Consider the following 20,699-nt stretch of genomic DNA (forward strand, 5'->3'; position numbering starts at 1 on the left):
GCCTTCATTGCATGAGGAATCAGGTAGATAGTTAATTCTGATCAAAAATAAATCAACTCGTTTTTATTGTCATCATTTCTTAGAGACCCTCATTAAATCCTTAGATGAAAACAATTGCTAAACAAAAAGGTTTTATGTCTGAAGTATGAGATGCAAACATTTAAAGGCACAAGATTAATAGATGTAAGCCAATAATTTACACAACGATCAGTTCTGGAACTTTTTTTAATAATGAGCAAAGCAAACAGATCAATTGGATCTTTTCTCTTTTACCTGCTAGTTCTTTTGTTTTAGCTTCAATTTCCTCTAGAAGAGTTTCAGGATTGTTAGAATTTTTCTCATCATCCACATTGTTATAACTCTCCAAAAACTTCTTATATTCAGGATCTGGTAAACAGAGCACAACAAATGGGTAGAAACTCAATCAACTCCAAAACAAACACTCTCTAGATGGTTAAAGAAATGTAGAAAAAGCATTAATTTGGAAAAATCAAGAAAAAATGGATAAAGTGGATGAGGGATTGAAGCACATGTTGGAGATGAATAAACAATTATCTGAGAAAGTGGACTCATTGGAAAATTTCAGTTGAAGAAATATTAAGATCATCAATCTGAAGGAAGGAGTGGAAGGAAATGATATTCAATTTTTGCAACGTTGAATTCCACAGAGTTTTGGTAAAGAGCATTTTAAAGGGGACATTGAGATTGAATGAGCTTAGAGACCTAAACCCCAGCCAGATCAAAAACCGAGATCTATTTTGGTTAAATTTCTTCATTATCAAGTGAGGGAAAAATTTTTAGAATTAGCAGCAAAACAAGTTAAAGAAAGAAAAGTGCCACTGGAATTTGTAGGAAATAAATTTTTTTAAAATCCAGACATAAGCTTATAGTTATTGAAGAGAAGGAAAAGTTTTAATTCGGTCAAAAATATATTGTGGAAGAAGGGATACACTTTTATTCTGCCCTATCCTGCGACTTTGAAAGTCTATGTTCAAGGAGGGCCAAGTAGACTTTTTATGAATCCAGAGCATGGTCAAAAGTATGCGAAAGGACTACTGGACATACATCAAGAGCTGACTCAAAGAGGTGGAAAGTGATATTTTTGTGGTGACAAAAATCTGGAGGTGATTTGAAATACTGTGGAGACAAATTTAATATACTCGGAGGAGCCGGAGACATACAGATTGGTTCCTGCCGAACTGTGGACATTGTTTTGCAATCACAACCGGAAAAATGGAGGGTGGTAGCATTATCAGGGGACTTTATTTCACTGCTCAAGGGGGACTCTCTTTTCTTTCTTTCAAATATATAATTGTTTTTTTTAAATAAACTGGATTTAATGTTTATGTTGTATTTAAGAGTTTGGTGAAGAGCCAATGACTAACAAAAGAGAATTGTGAAAAAGGGAAATATGTAAGAATTTAAATTTTTTTTTTCCCCAATGAGTAAAGGATTAAAATTTATGTTTTAATGTAAACAGGCTTCAAAACCCTATAAAGAGAGAGTATTGACATATATTAAAAAATTGTGAGTAAATACGGCTTTTTTTTTTGCAAGAAACACATTTAATTGAAAAGGGACTGGGTTGGAACAATAGTGGCATTGCATTTTAATACAAAAGCTAGAGTAGCAATTTTAATAAATGAAATGCTTCCAATCAAAATACATAATATAGTTTTGGACCCATTTGGCCAGTTTGTTTTAATAAATTGTCAGTTTTTTTTCTGAACAATAGACATTATTGAATATTTATGCTCCAAATGTGAATGATGGTAAATTTAAACAAGTTTTCCAAATATGGGAGAAGCTAATGAAAAATTTTTAATAGGGGGGTATTTTAATTTTTGGATAGATCTACAAAGAGTGTGTTAAAATCCATTAACTGTCATTAATGCAAAATTTGAACTTGGTTGATATTTGGAGAAGGATATATCTTCGAGAAAGGGATTATTTGTTTTATTCTAATAGGCATGATTCATATTCCAGAATAGATACGTTTTTATTATCAGCAAGACTGCAGGGTAGGGTACAGCAGGTTCAATATAAAGCAAGGCTTATATCAAACCATTCTCTGTTTTTAAGCTTTAGATTTAGAAGATAAACAGGATATGAGTTTTAGGTGGAGGTTTAATAGTATGTTGTTGAAAAAGTAAGATTTTTGTCAATTTATTAGAGATCAGATAAAATAATTTTTGGACCTTAATGCTGACTGTGGATAATAAGTTTGTTCTTTGGGATGCAATGAAGGCATATATTCAAGCTCAGATAATGTTTTTCTTCTAAAGTTAAAAAGGAGTATATGTCTCAAATTAATGATTTAGAGACAGAAATATTGACCTTAGAAAAGGAATTACATAAGTAGGCGTCAGAATAAAAAAAGATTTTTTGTTTAATAATACATAACAATCTTACAGAACAGAAAAAATGATAATGAGAAATAAACAGATATTATGAACTGGGGAAATGAGCACACAAAAGGTATTAGCCTGGCAACTGAAAACTGAACAAGAATCAAATACTATTATTGCAACTAGAGATGAGTCACATATCTTATAAATCCCAGGATATTTTCATCAATTTTATATGAAATTATATAAATCAGAATCTGGGCAGGATGATAATGAAATTGATCAATTTTTAACTCAAGTAAATTTACCTAAATTAACTATGGAAAAGTTTACATAGTTCTTTACATTTGCAGAGATTGCAAGAGTTATAGTTTCTTTACAGAATAATAAATCCCCTGGTGATGATGGATTTACATCAGAATTTTATAAAGAATTTTAAGATGTGCTGATTCGTGTGTTTATGAAAGTTTTAATGCAATTGGAAGAAATTGGAAGATTACCTGAATCTTTCAAGACAGCAATTACAACAGTAATTACAAAAAAAAGTAAAGATCCATTAATGCCATCATCTTATAGACCGATATTGTAATTGAATATGGATTATAAGATAGTTGCTAAATTTAAAAAAATGCTAGAAAATTTCTTACCGAAATTAATCAACAAGGACCAAACGGAATTTATATTTAAAAAAAAGATAGATAATGTAACTAGGTTGATTAGTTTAATTCATCTAGCCCAAAAGCAAGAAAATACAAGTGTTGCAGTTGCTCTCAATGCAGAAAAGGCATTTGATAGAGTAGAGTGGGATTTTCTTTTAAGACTCTTGTTAAATTTGGTTTAGGGCATACATTTATAAACTGGGTAAAAGCATTGCAATATTGATCCAAGAACAGAGTTGTAACAAATCGGTTTATGTCTGACTGTATTAAATTAACAAGATCAATAAGATAGGGATACCCATTATCGCCAGCTCTTTTTGTATTAGTGATTGAACCACTAGCTGAACTTATTAGAACAGATTTAGATATTAAGGGTATTAATGAACATAAAATTAGTTTATTTGCAGATAATGTGATTATCTATTTGACAGATCCAATAAATTCATTAAATAAATTATATATGCATCTAGAACAATATGGGGTAGTTTCAGGATATAAAATTAATTGGGACAAAAGTGAAATTATGCCTTTGACTTCGGGTGATTATGCTCAATGTAGACAAAATATGAAATTTAAATGGACGGACAGTGGGATAAAATATTCGGAAATTTGAATTGATAATCATGTAAAAAATCTTTTTAAACTTAACTTTGGGAGATTGTTTAATAAAAATTATTATTTAAAAAAAGGGTGATTTACCAATAACACTAATTGGCTGAGTAAACTGTATTAAAATGAATATTTTTCCATGAGTGCAATATTTATTCCAATAATTACCTATTGATATTCCTAAAAAGTTCTTCAAGCATCTAAATAAAATTATGTAAAATTTTTATGTGAAGTTAAAGTGTCGAGGATTTCTATGGAAAAATTAATGTGGAGATTAGAATTGGGAGGTTTACAACTTCCAAATTTTGAATATTGTTATAAAGCAGCCCAGTTAAAATTTCTTTCTTCCTTTTTTGAGGGGAGAGAAAAAGTGGCTCGGGTAACTATAGAAATGAATAAGATAGGTGAAAAAGAATCATTGGAATTTTTATATAAATGGAATGAGACATTATTAATGGGAGAAATAGAAACAGTAATATTAAATCCAAATATAAAAAAGTTTATATCTGTGATGCATTTATTACTTTTAAGTGGGGTAAAGAAGAAAGATTTATATAAATCGAAACAAAGGTAGGAAAAAGATTTGGATATAGATATAACTGATAGAAATTGGATACAAATATGAAAGAATGAAAAATACAATAAATGTCAAATATAGAATAGTACAGTATAATTTTAATACATCAGTTATATTTCACACCACAAAAGCTCAATAGATTGAATTCAGACATTTAGGATAAGTATTTTTGATTTAAACAAGATATAGGTACTTTTTTTTTTTTACATTCTACATGGACAGGTCCCAAATTGAACTCTTTTTTTTGGACCAATTTAATAGATTTTTTTCAACGTGTAATGGGTGTAACAGTCCCGAGAAATCCTATGCTATTTCTTTTGGGGGATATTTCACTGATTAATCCAGATTTAAAGTTGGATTGGTTTCAAAAGAAATTTTTTAAAATTGCACTAGCTGTTTCATGGAAATTGGACACGGACTTAGTATTAGATATGGTGAAATATGAAGTTGTATAGACTTGGAAAAAAATTATGTATAATCTAAAGAATAAATATGATAATTTTTTGAGAAATTGGTTTCCATATATGCAAAAGATTGGTGTTATAACTTTATGAATATTTATATTAAGCTAATTGATGGACTATGGTTTGAGTTTTGTCAATCCCCGGCCTCACCTCATTTTAACTTCTTATTTTATTATTGTTAGATGCTTCATATGTATCTTTTTTTATATATTAGATTTTGATCAAGTATTATATACTATACAGTAGTGTTTCAGTTCATCATATATTTTATATTCAGTGGATATATTCACAGTTGAAGAGGTTAACATAATTAGGTCATAATTTAGTGATAAGATCTTATCCAGTTATTGTTTTACAATTAATCCATTTTGTTTTCTCTTCCTTTTTTGTTCTCTTTTTTTTCTTTCTTTGGGGGTTTTTCTGTGTGGGAGGGAGGGAGAAAAATGATCAAATTTTGATTTATAGTTATTTGGCTATTATGTACTTTTTATGTGCTAATAAAATAATTTAAAAAAAATTAAAACATAAGACTCTCAGATATTACAATAAATTAATCAGCTTTTTTCCTTCTGTAATAAAAAAATATAAGCTCAATTTTCCTATCAAAAACTTTGATATAAGCTTTTACTCTTTGGATAATGAATAATTCAGAACACTTCATGTATCATTTGTTGAATTTTGATCTCAGGAGCAGTACAGTGCATCTTCTCTGTAATTACAAGATGATCAAGGAACCCTGCAAGGTACATTGATGCTTCAAAACAATGGATCATTGGACCTACTATACACAAACTCAGCACTGCAGCAAAGAGTTCATCTAGACTTTGTACCCAAATCACTTGATTAGTATTCAAACAATCTTCTAAATTTCAAAGGGGAGATGTTAACCTCTGAGCCAGGGAAGAAAAACAGATTGAAGAAACTTTCATGAATTTGGCACAGTAAATCGCTTCCCCATAATTGATTGAAATACTATTTTAAAAGTGTATACTTTAATAAATTTAGCACAATCATACCAAAGTCCTAAGAATTGGTATTTCTATTCTCCAGAGAAAAAGTTCATATTTTAATACCTTGCAGTTAGCCATGATGACTGTTTAGAGTTAGACAATAATTACTAGCAACTACAGAATACTTTGTTGTACCCACCTCTTAAGATTAATATATAATGAAAGTTGCCTGGTTAAAAAAAATCTAATAAACCATGGTAACTAATATCTGCAATGATAAAATCTCATTGAGTTCCAAGGTTAAAACCAGAAACATCAAATTTAACTAGTAGGATCATGGAAGCGTGGCCATGTGAAGGACTTAGACGTGTTTTGATTGAGGTCTCTGTTAAGAGTATCAAAAAGATGGTTAAAATTTTAAAATTAAGAAATTTTCACTTGAAAAAATGGACAAAATAAGTACTAAGAAACCAAAGCCAAGAACAAAAAAAATGAATGTTTCATATTCAGCCAGGAATATGGAGTGAAAGCCCAAAATGACACAGCGCAAGAGGCTTTGGACCAGCAGAGCTGGGGAGTCGAGACAAGAAATAAATATTATCCTGGAGAAAATGGAAAACTTGAGCAACCAATTTGTTGGCATTGAAAATATAATGAGAAACCTCACTAAAAGGATGACTGAAATTAAAGAAATAATTAAAGACCATGGAGAGAATGATCCAAGCAGAAGTAGATTCCCTATGTGATTCCCTCATGCACTCATTCCTCCCCACCCATCATATCTCTGGCACCTTCCTCTGTGCCAGCAGGAGGTGCAACACTTGCAGGCACACCTTCTCCCTCACCATGGTCTGTGGCCCCAAACAGGCCTTTCACGTAAAGCAACACTTCACCTGAACATTCAGAGTATTTATTTAATGCATCTGGTGCACCCTATGTAGCATTCTCTACATCGGAGAGCCTGGCAGTAGACTGGGAGATCGCTTCGCTCAGCACCTCCCCTCTGTTTGTAACCACAGTGACCTCCCAGTGGCCAACCATTTCAATTCTGGGTCACACTCCCACGTTCACATGTCCGTCCATGGCCTTATGTACTGTCCCACCCTGACCACTCACAGATTGGAGGAACAACACCTTATTTTCCGTCTAGCCAAATGGCATGAACATTCACTGCTTTCCATTAAACCTGCTCACCTTTTCTTCCTCCTCTCTCATTTCCTGTCTTTCCAGTTCTTTCACCTACACAGCCCTGCCTTCCCCCCCACTCAGTGCTGCTGTCCCCTCCCTGCCTTCTTAACCTATCATCTCATGCCCCTCTCACTTTTATTAGGACACTCACCAGCATTTTCTCATTCTTTGATGAAGGGCTCAAGCTCAAAATGTCAGTTATGTATCTCTGCCTTTACCACATAAAGGACACTGTCTGACCTGTTGAGTCTCTCCAGCATTGTGTATTTTTACTTCAACCACGGTGTCCATAGAATTCTGTTTTATCACAGTTTACACCCTGACCGAAAAGAGGGTTGGTGCGAGAACACAGCCTTGCCACATTGACCACCACCAGTGGCTAATCTCGCCTCAAACCGTGCATCTTGGTGCCTCACAGTTCAGCAGGCAGCAACCTCCTTTGAAGAAGACCGCAGAGCCCACCTCACTGACAAAAGACAAAGGAGGAAAAACCCAACACCCAACCCACCAATTTTCCCTTGCGACCGCTACAACCGTGTCTGCCTGTCCTGCATCGGACTTGTCAGCCACAAACGAGCCTGCAGCTGACGTGGACATTTACCCCTCCATAAATCTTCGTCTGCGAAGCCAAGCCAGACACCCTGACCATCTAGTGGAGTCGTGAAAGCACAAACAAATCAGTAAAAAAAAACTGGTTTACAACAAATATTTAAGTTTATAGAAATAAAGTAGGGAGTCCATACCATCACTGAAATGTACATTGTCCATGCCATCTTCAATAGTTCCTGCTTTTGCATCCTTTTTCTTGCCTTTCTTTTTTGGAATTTTCTGAAATGGGGCAAATTCTACAATAGCAGGGTATTCCTGACCTATTGGCAGGAAGAGAGAAAGGAAGAAAACATGTAGGAAATGAGGAAAAGGTTTAACTATTAAAAGCAGATCAGATTAAAGTTTTAGCAAAATACAAACTTAAGATGCCTGAAGCTTAACAATCACAATGGAAGTTGTTAGGGAAAATATTTCAATTTAGAATAAACAGTCTTAAAAGCCACTTACTTCTTCCATGAATAAAATAATATTCATCAACTTAGAAGCGCAGGAAAAGTGGATTTCACACATGAACTAATTTCAAAAGCTAAAAGTGATTAAAATTAAGCATCAAAGAGGTAAATCATTTCAAAAAGGTAAATCAGTAACACGACAGTTTGGATGGATGTCTATTTATTTGGAGTGAACTATGATTTGTTACATGTTCCAAATTCACAGCCAGAGATATAGTAAAATAAAATTCAAGAGAAACATAATATGGTTTTAACTTTTCTCCTTGTTTACCAATATAGCCCCCAAAGCACCTCTCCTTTCAATGAAATATATCTTTCTGTCTTCAGGTAGTACTGCAAAGAGAAGCTTTCAAAAGTATATTCCCATGAATGGGAAGGAAGAAGGATGAATCAGGTTCACGTGAAAATGATTAATAATGAAATGACCATTCAATAACAAATGACAATGGATGCAAATTGTAGAAAACAAGCAAGGTGCTACCAATAATTGTTAAAGACACAATACCTTTGGGGTCAATGAAAACATAGCCATCAAATTGATCTCTGAAGAGAACAATATCTTCCTGGTTTTTGAAGTTGATGTAGGCTCTAGAAAATATATGGGGAAACAAACTGTAGAGAAAAAAAAATTGTGTGTAAGAAATCATTTGAAAAGGTGCATTTGACCCAAATTCTTTCGTGGAAACAAACAGTGTTGGGGCCCTATCATTTTACATTTAAATATAAATGATTTGGATGAGATCAACTGCAATACCTATATCCAAGCTTGCTGCTAATACATGACATCCTTGGCTGTGAGTGAGATGCAGAGGCTTTATGGGATTATAGACAAGTGAATGATCAGATGGAATACAACATGGGATCATGCAACATCATATATTTTACTGGAAGAAGTAAAAAGGAGCATCATTTTACATTGCAAAAGATTGAAGAAAGTTGATGTTTAGAGGGCTTTGGGCATATGTATATAAATGGATCAAAGCAAGAAATCAGGAAGGCAAATGATACCTTGGCTTTTATCCCAAGAGGATGCATGTGCAAGGGTACAGAGGTCGTGCTTTAAGTAATATTGTGTGCAAGTCTTGTCACTGTCCTAAAGTTTATATTTACAATTGAAGGAGTGCAATGAAAGTTAACCAGTGATTTCTGATGTGGTAGATTTGAAGGATAGTGCTAGATTACTGTATTTTTACATATATAACATGTGCATTATATGCGTATTTTACAAACCAGGTACAACTCCCCCCCCCCAAGCTTTATAGGCATGTGCACACTATACGAGACTATTTTTACAAATTGAAAGAATGCGCACAATTTATAGCTGGCATGGAAAAGTCGAACCGACAATTTATAGCAGCCTTGGGAATACAATAGTGGCATTGAAAGAACACACGCAATTTATAGCGGCCGTGGGAAAAACGTGCCAGCAATTTATAGTGAGTGTGGGAAGTTATACCGAGCATGGGAATATAATAGTGGCATTGTAAGAATGCACACAATTTATAGCAGGCATGGGAAATTTTGATCTTGGGTATATCTCTTTGTATTTAATACCACGGTATTCCTATAAACAGGACATTCTGGCAGGGCATTGTACCTAATCAATGTTAATTGCCCAGACCCGTCCCTGAGGGAGGAGATTAACATATCAAGTGCCTCTGATTTGAGGCAACATTAGAATTAAAATCTGCTCAACTCTGAAGCCTGACTTTTATCTATTTAATAGATTCCTCTCCAAAGCCTGTTAATATGTTGTAGCAGTATATCATCTATAAAATGAGCAATTGACACCTCTGGGGGAAGCTGATTGGTTGTTAATTGTGAGAGATCAACTGTGGCAGGTACTGGTATGTGCTTTGTCTCAGGACTTATTTAAATACAAATTGCTTTTGTTTGCTGGAATTTAGAATAGACCCGCGTAGTATATGCATTTGCACGTTATACAAAAATAATTTCACACAATTTATGATTTTCTGTGCATTATACGAGTGAAAATACGGTAAGCAGACTAGACATGCATCTTTAGTATTTATAAAAATGAGAAGCGATTTCAGAAATATTCAAAGCTCTTGTGACATAGCTCCTACAAAGTAAATAGTGCTTCCCATATCTGGGATGTCTCAAACCAGGGTTCAGAGTGTCAAAACAAAGAGATGGCCATTGCAGAGAGTCAGCTGCCATGTATAGCCAGGGTAAATTCATGGAACTTGCAGGTCAGTGCAAGAAAAAATGCAGCAGACACAAAGGCCCAAGCAGCAATTCTTATTTCTGCCTCTCATGTTATATTTAAAAGTCTGTCAGCAAAATACATAATTTTAACAACCTGTACAGCAGAAAAATCTCTTCATTATAGCCACTCAAATTTGCAATTTAGAAATTCAATCTGACTCAATTAGAAACAAGGACTCTAAAAGCCAATACAAAAGGCCGAGATTTATTGAGATTACCATCAAGATAATAAATATTGGTTGGAATTCCCCCAACATGTTCTCCAAAGCAATTCATATTACACTCCATGAAATGAGTATTTAAGAAAATCCTAGACATGGAGGTCATCAAAAACACCCCAAATAATCCAGCAATGGCTCTCCATAAATAATTACAACCGCAGAGCGAGAGATCCGCCGCAGAGCGAGAGATCCGCCGCAGAGCGAGAGATCCGCCGCAGAGCGAGAGATCCGCCGCAGAGCGAGAGATCCGCCGCAGAGCGAGAGATCCGCCGCAGAGCGAGAGATCCGCCGCAGAGCGAGAGATCCGCCGCAGAGCGAGAGATCCGCCGCAGAGCGAGAGATCCGCCGCAGAGCGAGAGATCCGCCGCAGAGCGAGAGATCCGCCGCAGAGCGAGAGATCCGCCGCAGAGCGAGAGATCCGCCGCAGAGCGAGAGATCCGCCGCAGAGCGAGAGATCCGCCGCAGAGCGAGAGATCCGCCGCAGAGCGAGAGATCCGCCGCAGAGCGAGAGATCCGCCGCAGAGCGAGAGATCCGCCGCAGAGCGAGAGATCCGCCGCAGAGCGAGAGATCCGCCGCAGAGCGAGAGATCCGCCGCAGAGCGAGAGATCCGCCGCAGAGCGAGAGATCCGCCGCAGAGCGAGAGATCCGCCGCAGAGCGAGAGATCCGCCGCAGAGCGAGAGATCCGCCGCAGAGCGAGAGATCCGCCGCAGAGCGAGAGATCCGCCGCAGAGCGAGAGATCCGCCGCAGAGCGAGAGATCCGCCGCAGAGCGAGAGATCCGCCGCAGAGCGAGAGATCCGCCGCAGAGCGAGAGATCCGCCGCAGAGCGAGAGATCCGCCGCAGAGCGAGAGATCCGCCGCAGAGCGAGAGATCCGCCGCAGAGCGAGAGATCCGCCGCAGAGCGAGAGATCCGCCGCAGAGCGAGAGATCCGCCGCAGAGCGAGAGATCCAACCATCAGCGTGATGCACTATTCAAAGATCGTTGCTGAAGAGTGACCCAGTAATCTGAAAGATTTCATTCCAGTTAAAAACAAATTTGACCTCAGATTTTTGATGTTATTTCTGCCAGTCAGAACCCCAAATTGCTCTGCAGCCTGTCAATATTGTGTAATTAAATTCTGTATCTCAAAATTGTTGCAACTAACAACACTGAGTATATAACATTTGCACTTGACAAATGACATAGAAAATCAAGGAGAAAAAAAACAGCTGGAAAACTAAAATAAAACTGGGAAATACTGAAGATACTCAGCAAGTCAGTGAACATGTGTGGAAAGAGAAACAGTACACCATTTTAGGGGAATCAGGTTAAGCCCATCAACACAAAGACTTTAAGAAAAATCACAAAAAGAACAAGCTCCTAATTTTTAACGTAAGTGGTAAGACGGCCTGTGTATTTTTTTTAACTAATGCAATTCTGTTGTAGTAATCACTCACCTTGAATTTGTCGAAAAAAACTCAAAGTAATCATGTTCAGGTAATGGGGCAAGTTGCTCCTCCAATTGTTCTTTTGTCAAACTAGGGGGTAAACGACGGATCACCACCTGATTGGAAAGGAGAATTAGAATCAGTAACTTACCTATAACTGTTTGTTACAGCAATTTATAAAATAGGTTTATATTCTGGAATGGGCCAATCCATTTTCAAGCAACTAAACAGTTCACTCACAAAATCAAGTATCCATTGTGGAGAGAATGGAGAGCACCAGATTCCTTGGAGTTCATTTAACTAGTGACCTATCATGGACACACAACATCTCCTCACTTGTCAGGAAGTTACAACAACGACTGCACTTCCTAAGAACTGGGCAAGGCTATCGGCCATCACCATGTCAACCTTCTACAGATGCTCTATCAAGAGCACCCTGGCTGGCTGCAGAGAAATGGATCAGAGGTCAATACACAGGACCATAAGAGTGGCAGAGAGGATCACTGGAGTCTCCCTCCCCCCATCAAAGGGATCTACTGGGATTGTTGTCCGAAGGTGTGCAAAATCATTGAGGACCCTTTCCATCCTGCACACAGCATCTTTCAGCTGCTCCTGTCAGGGAAGAGATACAGCCAGCACCATCAGGCTGCTGAACGTTTCTTCCCTCGAGGAGTGAGAGTGCTAAACAACCAAAGGAACTGCTCATACCAACCATCTGAGACTCTCGTATTTACAAAACTATATTTATTTATATACATGAATACTTGCCCAGCATATATATAGTTTGTCCGAATGTGTGTTATGTCTAGTTGTGTGGCTGCAAGTTTTGAACCGAGGACTGCATAACACTGTTTTCTCGGGTTGTACTTCTGCAATCAGATGACAATAAACTTGCCACGACACTTTTGGAACAGATGATCTGAAGGCATAGAGACTACAGAGGCTGGAATCCAGAGCAAAAAAAACAAGTTGGTGGAGGAACTCATTGAGATGATCCGAAGATCCTATTCAAGTGGAGAATAATCAATGGATCACTTAGAGAAAAGTTTTTTTTAGTTACTGAAGAGTTAATGTCACCATCAAGTGCAATTAAACTTTGCAAAATGTCTCCTGTAACATTACTTTTAGTTTAAATGCAAACATAATATTATGAGATTCATTCAAGTGCAGTTGAAATCCATTTACAATTTACAGGTTTCAACATAAAATCAGTGAATAAAGAGGAGATAAATATAGAGTAATGACACAGGAGGTTTCCACTTCAATGTGTGGAAAAAAAATACCAAGCCACATCCAGGTAAAGTTCAGTGCAGCTGTGGGTGCTCAGGAACCAGTGTGCTTGCCCTGTCTCCTTCACAATATATCAATTATTTGAATGAGGGAACATCCCTAAATTTTCTGAGCACACAGGGCTGGGAGTGTGGGGAGGGAAAGAATACAAGCTGAGTGGAGGATGTGTAAAAATTTGCCCGCAATGCAAACTCATGTGTGAATAAAGAACACAGCAGAGAACCACAGAACCAGTGTTAAAACACAGCTTATTATTTATACTGCAGTAATGTTGGCAGGAGACATTGACTCTTCTCTAATGCTGGGTCCTTCTCAAAGTTTACTCAGGACAAGGTCGACATCTAGTGAATAAGATCAATGGCCACGTGTGGTTTCACGTGTTCTCAGATTGAGAATTAATTGGGAACAGCTTTCACCTTTGTTCATGGGATTGGAATGTCTTGTCGTTACCTTGATCGCTCGACGGTAAGTGCTCACTCCCAAAACTTTTTCTCACAGATGTGGAGTGTGACAATCCCTACTCCCTCATGGATAAGATAAACTTTACAACTGATTTATGAGACAGCCTTTCTGGGGAAATGAAGACCATAATTACTTCTTTCGAAGAAAAAAAACAAATTCAACTACATTTGCTATCCCATAATCCTTTGCATTGCATGTTGGCTAACTTTTACAGCAAGAGTCGCAAAATTCTTTACAATGCCACAAGATAATGTTAAATCGTCCACAAATTTTAACAGATGTAAATACCAATGTGATTTAGACAAGTTAGGTGAGTGGGCAAGTGCAAGGAAGAACTTAACATGCAAAATTAGGAGGATTCACTTTAGTTCAAGAAAACAAAGATTACCTGAATAGTGATAGAGACCTGGATGGCCTCATAAACTAGTCGCTAAGAGCAAGCATTCAGATGCAGTAAATAGTCAGGAAAGAAAAAAAATGCTAAACTTCATTACAAGAGGATTTGAGTAGAGGTGGAGGAAGGAGGTTTTGCTCCAACTGTGCAAGTCCTTTGTGAGACCCATCTGGAGTGTTGTGTACATTTTAGACCTTCTTACCTGAGGAAGAACCATACTGATTCTTGGGATGACAGAACTGACAAACAAGGAAAGATTGGGTAGGCGAGGTGCATGTTCATTAGAGTAAAGAATAAAAGAGGCAGAATCTCATAAACCTACAAAATTCTACCAGAACCAGATACAGAGAAAATTGTTTTCCACGAGAGTCCAGAACAAGGAATCACACTTTCAAGATTCAGAAGACACCTGAGAGAAGTTAAAATCTGGAGCAAAGAAACATCTGTTGGAGGAACTCAATAGGTTGAGCAGGAGTGGAATAAAGGAAGACTGGGGCAAGCACGTCAAAGCAACTGGAATGAAGACAGACCAACATCTCTACTTTTTAAGGAGTCTTTTGAATTCAACATGTCTCCAATTCTGTAGCTTCTGCAGGTGCACTCATCTGGTTACATCACAGTCTGGCTTAGAACCCCAAGTGCCCAGGACCATACAGTGCACCTGCACAGGAACAAATAGCCACTACAATAACACTGTGATCACCCGGCCACCACATAGATACACGGATAACATGGCGTGACCGTGACCCGGCCTGTTGCTGCACAAACCTTAGTCAACGCCTCTTTCTTCTCCTTCTTCTCGCTCCTCTCTGTCCGCTCCTCGTACTTCACCTCCGCCCTCTTGTCGCGGGGCTTGGTGTTCTCCTTGTCTTCCTTCATCACAGCCACTCACACAGGGCCCAACTCCAACCCGCACCCTTCACCTCACTCACCGTCGTCGTCTCCTCCTTTCCTGATTGGTGCAGGCTCCTTGCACCCTCATGTCACTCACCATCGCCTCCTTTTCTGATTGGTGCAGCTCCGAAACCCTCTCATGGTCACTCACCACCGCCTCCTTTCCCGATTGGTGCAGGCTCCTTGAACCCTCATGTCACTCACCATCGCCTCCTTTCCTGATTGGTGCAGCTCCTACACCCCCTCATGTCACTCACCAGCTCCTCCTTCACTGATTGGTTCAGATGCGGGCAGAAAGGGGGATCTACTTGGCAAATTGCCACGATATTTGAACGGGAATACCACACGGTTAACGTTCTGGTTTCATGTATGTACTCCTAAATATAGGGTGAAACCAATCATTTACGCTGCAACAGCAACCGGTTTAATCCTGTTTAATCCTGATGAGGACGTTCTGGCGAAGCTCCGGCAACAATTCCTGTTGCACATGCGCCTCCACCGTTCGGCTCTTTCTATTCTACGCATGTGCAGGCCGCTTGGTGCGCATGCTCAGTGGGTTGCCCGCGGCCCACCGGTGGGACGAGGAGTCAGTTGGTGGTTGTGGTGTCGGGATGTGGTATGAAATCCTGCCCGGGTTTGGCCTCATGGCTATCTGCCTGACTATCCCTGGACTTTCTACCATCTATATCCACAGGTGGACGACCGGTGGTAAGGTAATTGTGGCTGTGGCGTCAGGGTACAGGTGGCGATGAAATTGTGGTTAAATCACTTCTTCGGGGAGCTCGGAGCGTCTTGTCACCCTCTCTCCGCCACCCCCCCCCCCCCCCCCCCCCCCCAGCCATCCAACAGGGAGGCGCCTCCTGTGGCTTCGTCAACATTTGTCGCTCATCCCTCATTGTCCTTGAGAAAGTGGAGGTGGGCCGCCCAGTCCTGTCGGTGGGGCGTTCCTACAGGGAGAGGAGGAGGGGGAAGAGGAGGGGAAAGGGGAGGAGAGGAGGGGGAAGAGGAGGGGAAAGGGGAGGAGAGGGGGGGGAAGAGGAGGGGAAAGGGGAGGAGAGGGGGGGGAAGAGGAGGGGAAAGGGGAGGAGAGGGGGGGGGTGGGGAGGAGGGGGGGTGGGGAGGAGGGGGGGGTGGGGAGGAGGGGGGGTGGGGAGGAGGGGGGGGTGGGGAGGAGGGGGGGTGGGGAGGAGGGGAGGGGAAGTGGAAGGAGAAGAGAGAGGAGGAGAAAGGGGAGGAGGGAGGGGGAAGGGTGGGGGGGGAGGGGAAGTGGAAGGAGAAGAGATTGGAGGAGAAAGGGAGAGGGAAGGGAAGGGGGGAGGGGAGGGAGAATTCCAAGATTTAGAAAATGTGAAAGATTGAGGATTGCGTTCCAAGTCACAATGTTGTGTGACTGTGGCTGGAATCTGAAGATGACACTTTGCCCGTGTAACTGTTTCCTTTATGGTTCTTGCTTGGAAAGATCATGCATTTTGCTTTTAGTTGGTAGAGAGTGTTTAAGGTTATCAGACAGGCTGTTTTATCCTCTATGGTGTTTAGCTCTTTAAGACTTGTTGGTGCTGCACTCAATTCTTTAAAAGTTCATTCATGTCATTTTGTACTCCGATCACATTCAAAGTTGTGTACCCTTTTGAATTTATTGCCTCCTACCTATATTAGGAGCAAGTTAGTAGCCAGTTAACTACCAGCATGTCTTTGGGATGTTGGAGTGGAGCATCTGAAGGGTTAGGGAATCATGTATTAGAGAATGTACATATTTCACACAGAGGCCATCCTTGATGTCTTGCATCAAGACAAAACTGTCACTATGCTGCCTTCAGGTTACTGGAGAGTCTTGCCTCTTTTGCTAATTCATGATCCTGATGTATCATATTGGTGAGAGAATGGTAGTGGGAGTTGAGAGGTGACCATGATTGACCGTAGATTGGGTGGTAACATCCTTATTCACCCTCTACATTTAATTATTCTAACCATATATTTTTTAATGATTTTTAAATTTATCCTCTCTCGCTCTTGGCTTTCTAGTAAAATGTTTTATTTTCTGATGAACTGTCAAGATTTGCTATTTATTTCACCTCCAATCAGGAGAGAATAAGTCTGAAGCTTCATGTTTTGTGAAGTGGGGTTTTTTTTAAAGCAGAATCCGACGAGAGTTAGATACTTTTTGAAAGAAAAACATAAGGGGGTTGTAGGTCAATTTGGTGTAATTGGATAGCACGGGCTTGTGGGCCAGAAGGGCCTGCATGTCTAAATTTTAAAATCGAATTGTATTCTTCTGACATCCACATTGTCCACATCAGTTACACTGAAGCAGTTAACTCGTGTTGCTTATCATGATCCATAAAAACTCGATGCATTCTTATTTCCTTCCTCTCTATGGAATGACTTTAGCATAATGTTTTATGTTCATAAATCAGTTGCGATTTGGGAATATCACACTTGGCTCGTCTTGAATTGAATCCTTACAGTGATGTGTAACCTCTGTCTCCAGGCATGTAGCCCCTTGAGCCTGCTCTATGGTTGATATTTCCTGGACCTGCTCTTCCCTCCATAACCCCATGTACTTTCTTGTCTGGTTACCAAAATCCTTGTCCAAAAACTCATGATCTTCATTTTTAATGTACACAATGACTGAAAGAGAAATTTCTTACTTGTCCTTGTCTTCCTTCATCACAGCCACTCATACAGGGCCCAACTCCAACCCGCACCCTTCACCTCACTCACCGTCGTCGTCGTCGTCTCTTCCTTTCCTGATTGGTGCAGGCTCCTTGCACCCTCATGTCACTCACCACCGCCTCCTTGGCTGCCCCTTATTGAGTCTTTTTCCTCTGTCAAACATATTAAATATCTTTATTTGGATTGCCTAACATAATCAATTGGGGAGTGTGTGAATTATACTCAAAATCAGTGGAAGAATGTTTTTAGAATGCTTCTTGTCTTGTCGACAGAATAAAATGTATATATTACTGGCTGTTATAATTTAAGAAAAAAACTTTTAAAATCAGATTTACCACAGGGTAAAGAGCACATAATGATTAATATTTTTTAATTGATTTTGCTCAGGAGAAGAGGACTGCTCGTTTACCTTATCACTGGAGTCTGTTAGAAAGGGACAGAAGAGTGTCTGATTGCAAAACCTATTACAAATCAAAGGTAAATTCTTTAGAAAGTGAATATTTATGTATCTTACAGATCTCCAGTTGGATTCACTTGAATCCATTGCAGTTTACTTGCAATGGATATAAATAGTAAAGAGTGTCAAATTAGTTTAAATTGCACTATATTTATTGATTAGAATTGTTTAAATTGAATATCCTCCTTTATTCCTCTTTTTTAACAGGGATTAGAAAATATCGACTAATCATCGGCTTTTCATCTGGAATGTCAAATGGTGAACGTGCAGGAGGAGCATTGCTAAAATCTTAACTGAAATCCTTGTTCCATAATATAAACTACATATTTTAATATAAAATGGAAGGTAAAACGTGAACCAGATGTGCAGCTTGTAAATTCTTTTGCAGATAAATTTGGGACGGCAGTGGAAAATAGCAGGAATGAGGAAGAAATGAATGAACCCTGCTGATGATGTTGATATATTCATTAAAAAGATTTAAAAGATTCAGATTTGGCTTTATTGTCAATACATACATAACATCACATCTAACCATATAACCATTTCGGCCTTTCAAGTCCGCACCGGTTCACGAGAACAACTCCACTAGCTCAAACCTCCCGCTCACCGCCACGTGATGTACAGGTTGAAATTTTTTGATGGATTGATAAACATATCCAGATCTCGGTTTTGCTGATTGTGAATGATGATCAGTCAAAACAGGCACTGTCAATTATTGGATTTAACAGAGCAATATAGCAGGAAGTACACTCTCTCATTAGGTGAGGAGCAGGGGACCCTGAGATTCCTTTTCCTGCGGGCCAGTTGTTGGCCATGCAAATAAAACTGACTCAACATGTACATGTAAACCAATATAAACAAACAAAAAGGGTTTCTACATTTTACCTCTGAGTTCCTATTTTGTCAATTTGAATTTTTTTTGAAGCATTTAAAGACTTTGCAAATTCTATTGGCACAAAGAAAAATGTAAACAAGCCCAATAAAAGTGAACACAAGTTGTGAAATAGTGAACTATGTGCTTCAGGAGAAGAGAAATTTCAAAAAGGAACTCCAACCAAATGGTATTTTATATTGCAGTATCTGTGGTGTAATTGCTGTAATTTCATATGATTATGGTTTAGTAAAACTGAACATAGTTTATCTAGCATTTTGCAAAATATTAGTATCCATATTGTGTCTTTAGAATATAAATTGTGTTGAAGAATTTAGAGAAAGTTCTGCTTGGATGCTTGTTTTGCACTTGTTTAATTATTAAAAACCAGAGTGAGAGGAGTCAATGTGACCATGTTTTGGGGACAGGAAGGCTCGAATTATGAGGAGAGATTGAATATTCTGTGACTTTGCTCTCTGGTGTCTAGGAGGCTGCGGGATGACCTTGTGAGATCATGAGGGGCATGGATAACACAAGTAGTCATAGCCTTTTTCACAGGCTGGGTAATCTACATTGAGAATTTTGGATTTAAAGTGAGAGGGAAAAGTTTTAAAAGTTGTTCCTCAGGTTCTTTTTTCATTCAGGGTGGTGAGTATGTGAAAGTGGTAGAGATATTCTCAATGTGTAAAAGTAATTTCGATTGGTTCATGGATTATAATTGCAGCATGTTATTAGAACCATAAAACTATACAGGACAGAAACTGGCCCTTTGGCCCATCTAGTCTAGGCCAAACTATTGTTCTGCCTAGTCCCATTGACTTCTTTTTGGACCATAGCTCTCCATACCTCTCCCATCTTCGTACCTGTCCAAATTTTTCTTAAATGACAAAATTGAGCTCTCATTCAACACTTCAGCTGGCAGCTCATTCCACGCCTTCACCACTCTGCATGAAGAGGTTTCCACCCTAATGTTCCCTATAAACATTTCACCTTTCACCCAAACCCATGTCCTCTCGGACGCATTATCCTGGATTATACGGTGTATTTACTTGCTACAGCTACATGGGAACAAAAATATAAAAGAATGCAGGGCAATTGAATGTGTTTTTGATGAGAATGTTAAATTGTAAGAAAGTCTGGTGTCTCAGGTGGAATCTAGCAGAATGTTGAAGACAGGATTTATCCTGCTATCCAGGTCTATCTTTATCCCTTGATCAACATCACCAAAATGTAAAACATTACAGGTTGAATGCACCTATTTACTACATTATGATACTTTACACATCAAAATGATTACATTTTAAAAGAGTGCATGTGAAAAGTGCTACATAAGTGCAAGTTTTAAAAAACCCTAGGTTATACTGAAGAATTACCATCCCCTTCCCCACAACCTTTCACCACTCCCACAAGCTTGTTGGGCTGATTAAATTTTCTTATTTGTATCAACTGATTCTGAATGGCTTTGCATGATGACATTTGGTCGTTTTATATTTAAAAATCACCAAAATGAATTATTGCTGATTGTCACCACTGACACAATAGACTGATAAATTTCATGCTGTCTGGGCATCCTGTTTTCAGTGTTTTGGAGCATTGTTAGCAATGAGCATTTGGTGACTAGGATATGCTGTAGTCACAGAAATTTTTTTTGTCTTCATGAAGTGGGCTGCTTTTTTTCTAGATTGTGTTGAGTTTCTTGAATACTCTTAGACCATGTTAGTTTGGGGATCTCCAACGTGATCGATATTGACCGGGGGGGGGTGGGGGTGTTAATGGGACTATTCAAGGGATTAATGAATGCCAGGGGGTCGATTGATCTTTGCAGTGGAAAGCAGCAGCAGATCAATGTAAAATAACACCTATGGCAATGGTGGCCAATGTCTTGTAAGAGCGGGCCTTGGTGTCTGTTGTGTTGTATTTGG

General features: G+C 38.8%; 2 protein-coding genes across 4 annotated transcripts in view; one reads left to right on the forward strand and one right to left on the reverse strand.

Moving 5' to 3' along the window:
* The window catches only part of upf3b (UPF3B regulator of nonsense mediated mRNA decay), a 32,191-nt gene extending 16,689 nt beyond the window's left edge, over positions 1–15,502 (reverse strand). Inside the window, exons 1-6 of one of the 3 annotated variants that reach the window (XM_069892637.1) lie at positions 14,815–15,500; positions 12,505–12,679; positions 11,746–11,852; positions 8,362–8,468; positions 7,539–7,664; positions 274–387 (exon numbers count right to left, since the gene is read on the reverse strand). In XM_069892637.1, the coding sequence (XP_069748738.1) occupies positions 274–387; positions 7,539–7,664; positions 8,362–8,468; positions 11,746–11,852; positions 12,505–12,679; positions 14,815–14,876 (691 nt within the window). In that variant the 5' untranslated portion in view covers positions 14,877–15,500. Of the gene's footprint in view, positions 1–273; positions 388–7,538; positions 7,665–8,361; positions 8,469–11,745; positions 11,853–12,504; positions 12,680–14,650 lie in introns of all 3 variants that reach the window. The other 2 variants (XM_069892639.1, XM_069892638.1) reach the window with 2 other exon arrangements.
* ndufa1 (NADH:ubiquinone oxidoreductase subunit A1) lies at positions 15,318–18,395 on the forward strand. The gene is made up of 3 exons (XM_069892649.1): positions 15,318–15,489; positions 17,837–17,926; positions 18,114–18,395. The coding sequence occupies exons 1-3, from the start codon at positions 15,322–15,324 to the stop codon at positions 18,132–18,134; spliced, it is 279 nt and encodes a 92-aa protein (XP_069748750.1). The 5' UTR covers positions 15,318–15,321; the 3' UTR covers positions 18,135–18,395.
* The last annotated feature ends 2,304 nt before the right edge of the window (positions 18,396–20,699 follow it).

The sequence above is a fragment of the Narcine bancroftii genome, chromosome 8 (assembly GCF_036971445.1).
Source record: "Narcine bancroftii isolate sNarBan1 chromosome 8, sNarBan1.hap1, whole genome shotgun sequence".
NCBI lineage: Eukaryota > Metazoa > Chordata > Chondrichthyes > Torpediniformes > Narcinidae > Narcine > Narcine bancroftii.

Bases quoted from the DNA above. Each gene is read 5' to 3' on its own strand.
- ndufa1 (XM_069892649.1), top strand. From the start codon at position 15,322: ATGCTCAGTGGGTTGCCCGCGGCCCACCGGTGGGACGAGGAGTCAGTT. The intron at 15,490-17,836 runs GTAATTGTGGCT...GATTTTGCTCAG, and splicing joins GGTGGACGACCGGTGGTAAG to GAGAAGAGGACTGCTCGTTT. The intron at 17,927-18,113 runs GTAAATTCTTTA...CTTTTTTAACAG, and splicing joins AAACCTATTACAAATCAAAG to GGATTAGAAAATATCGACTA.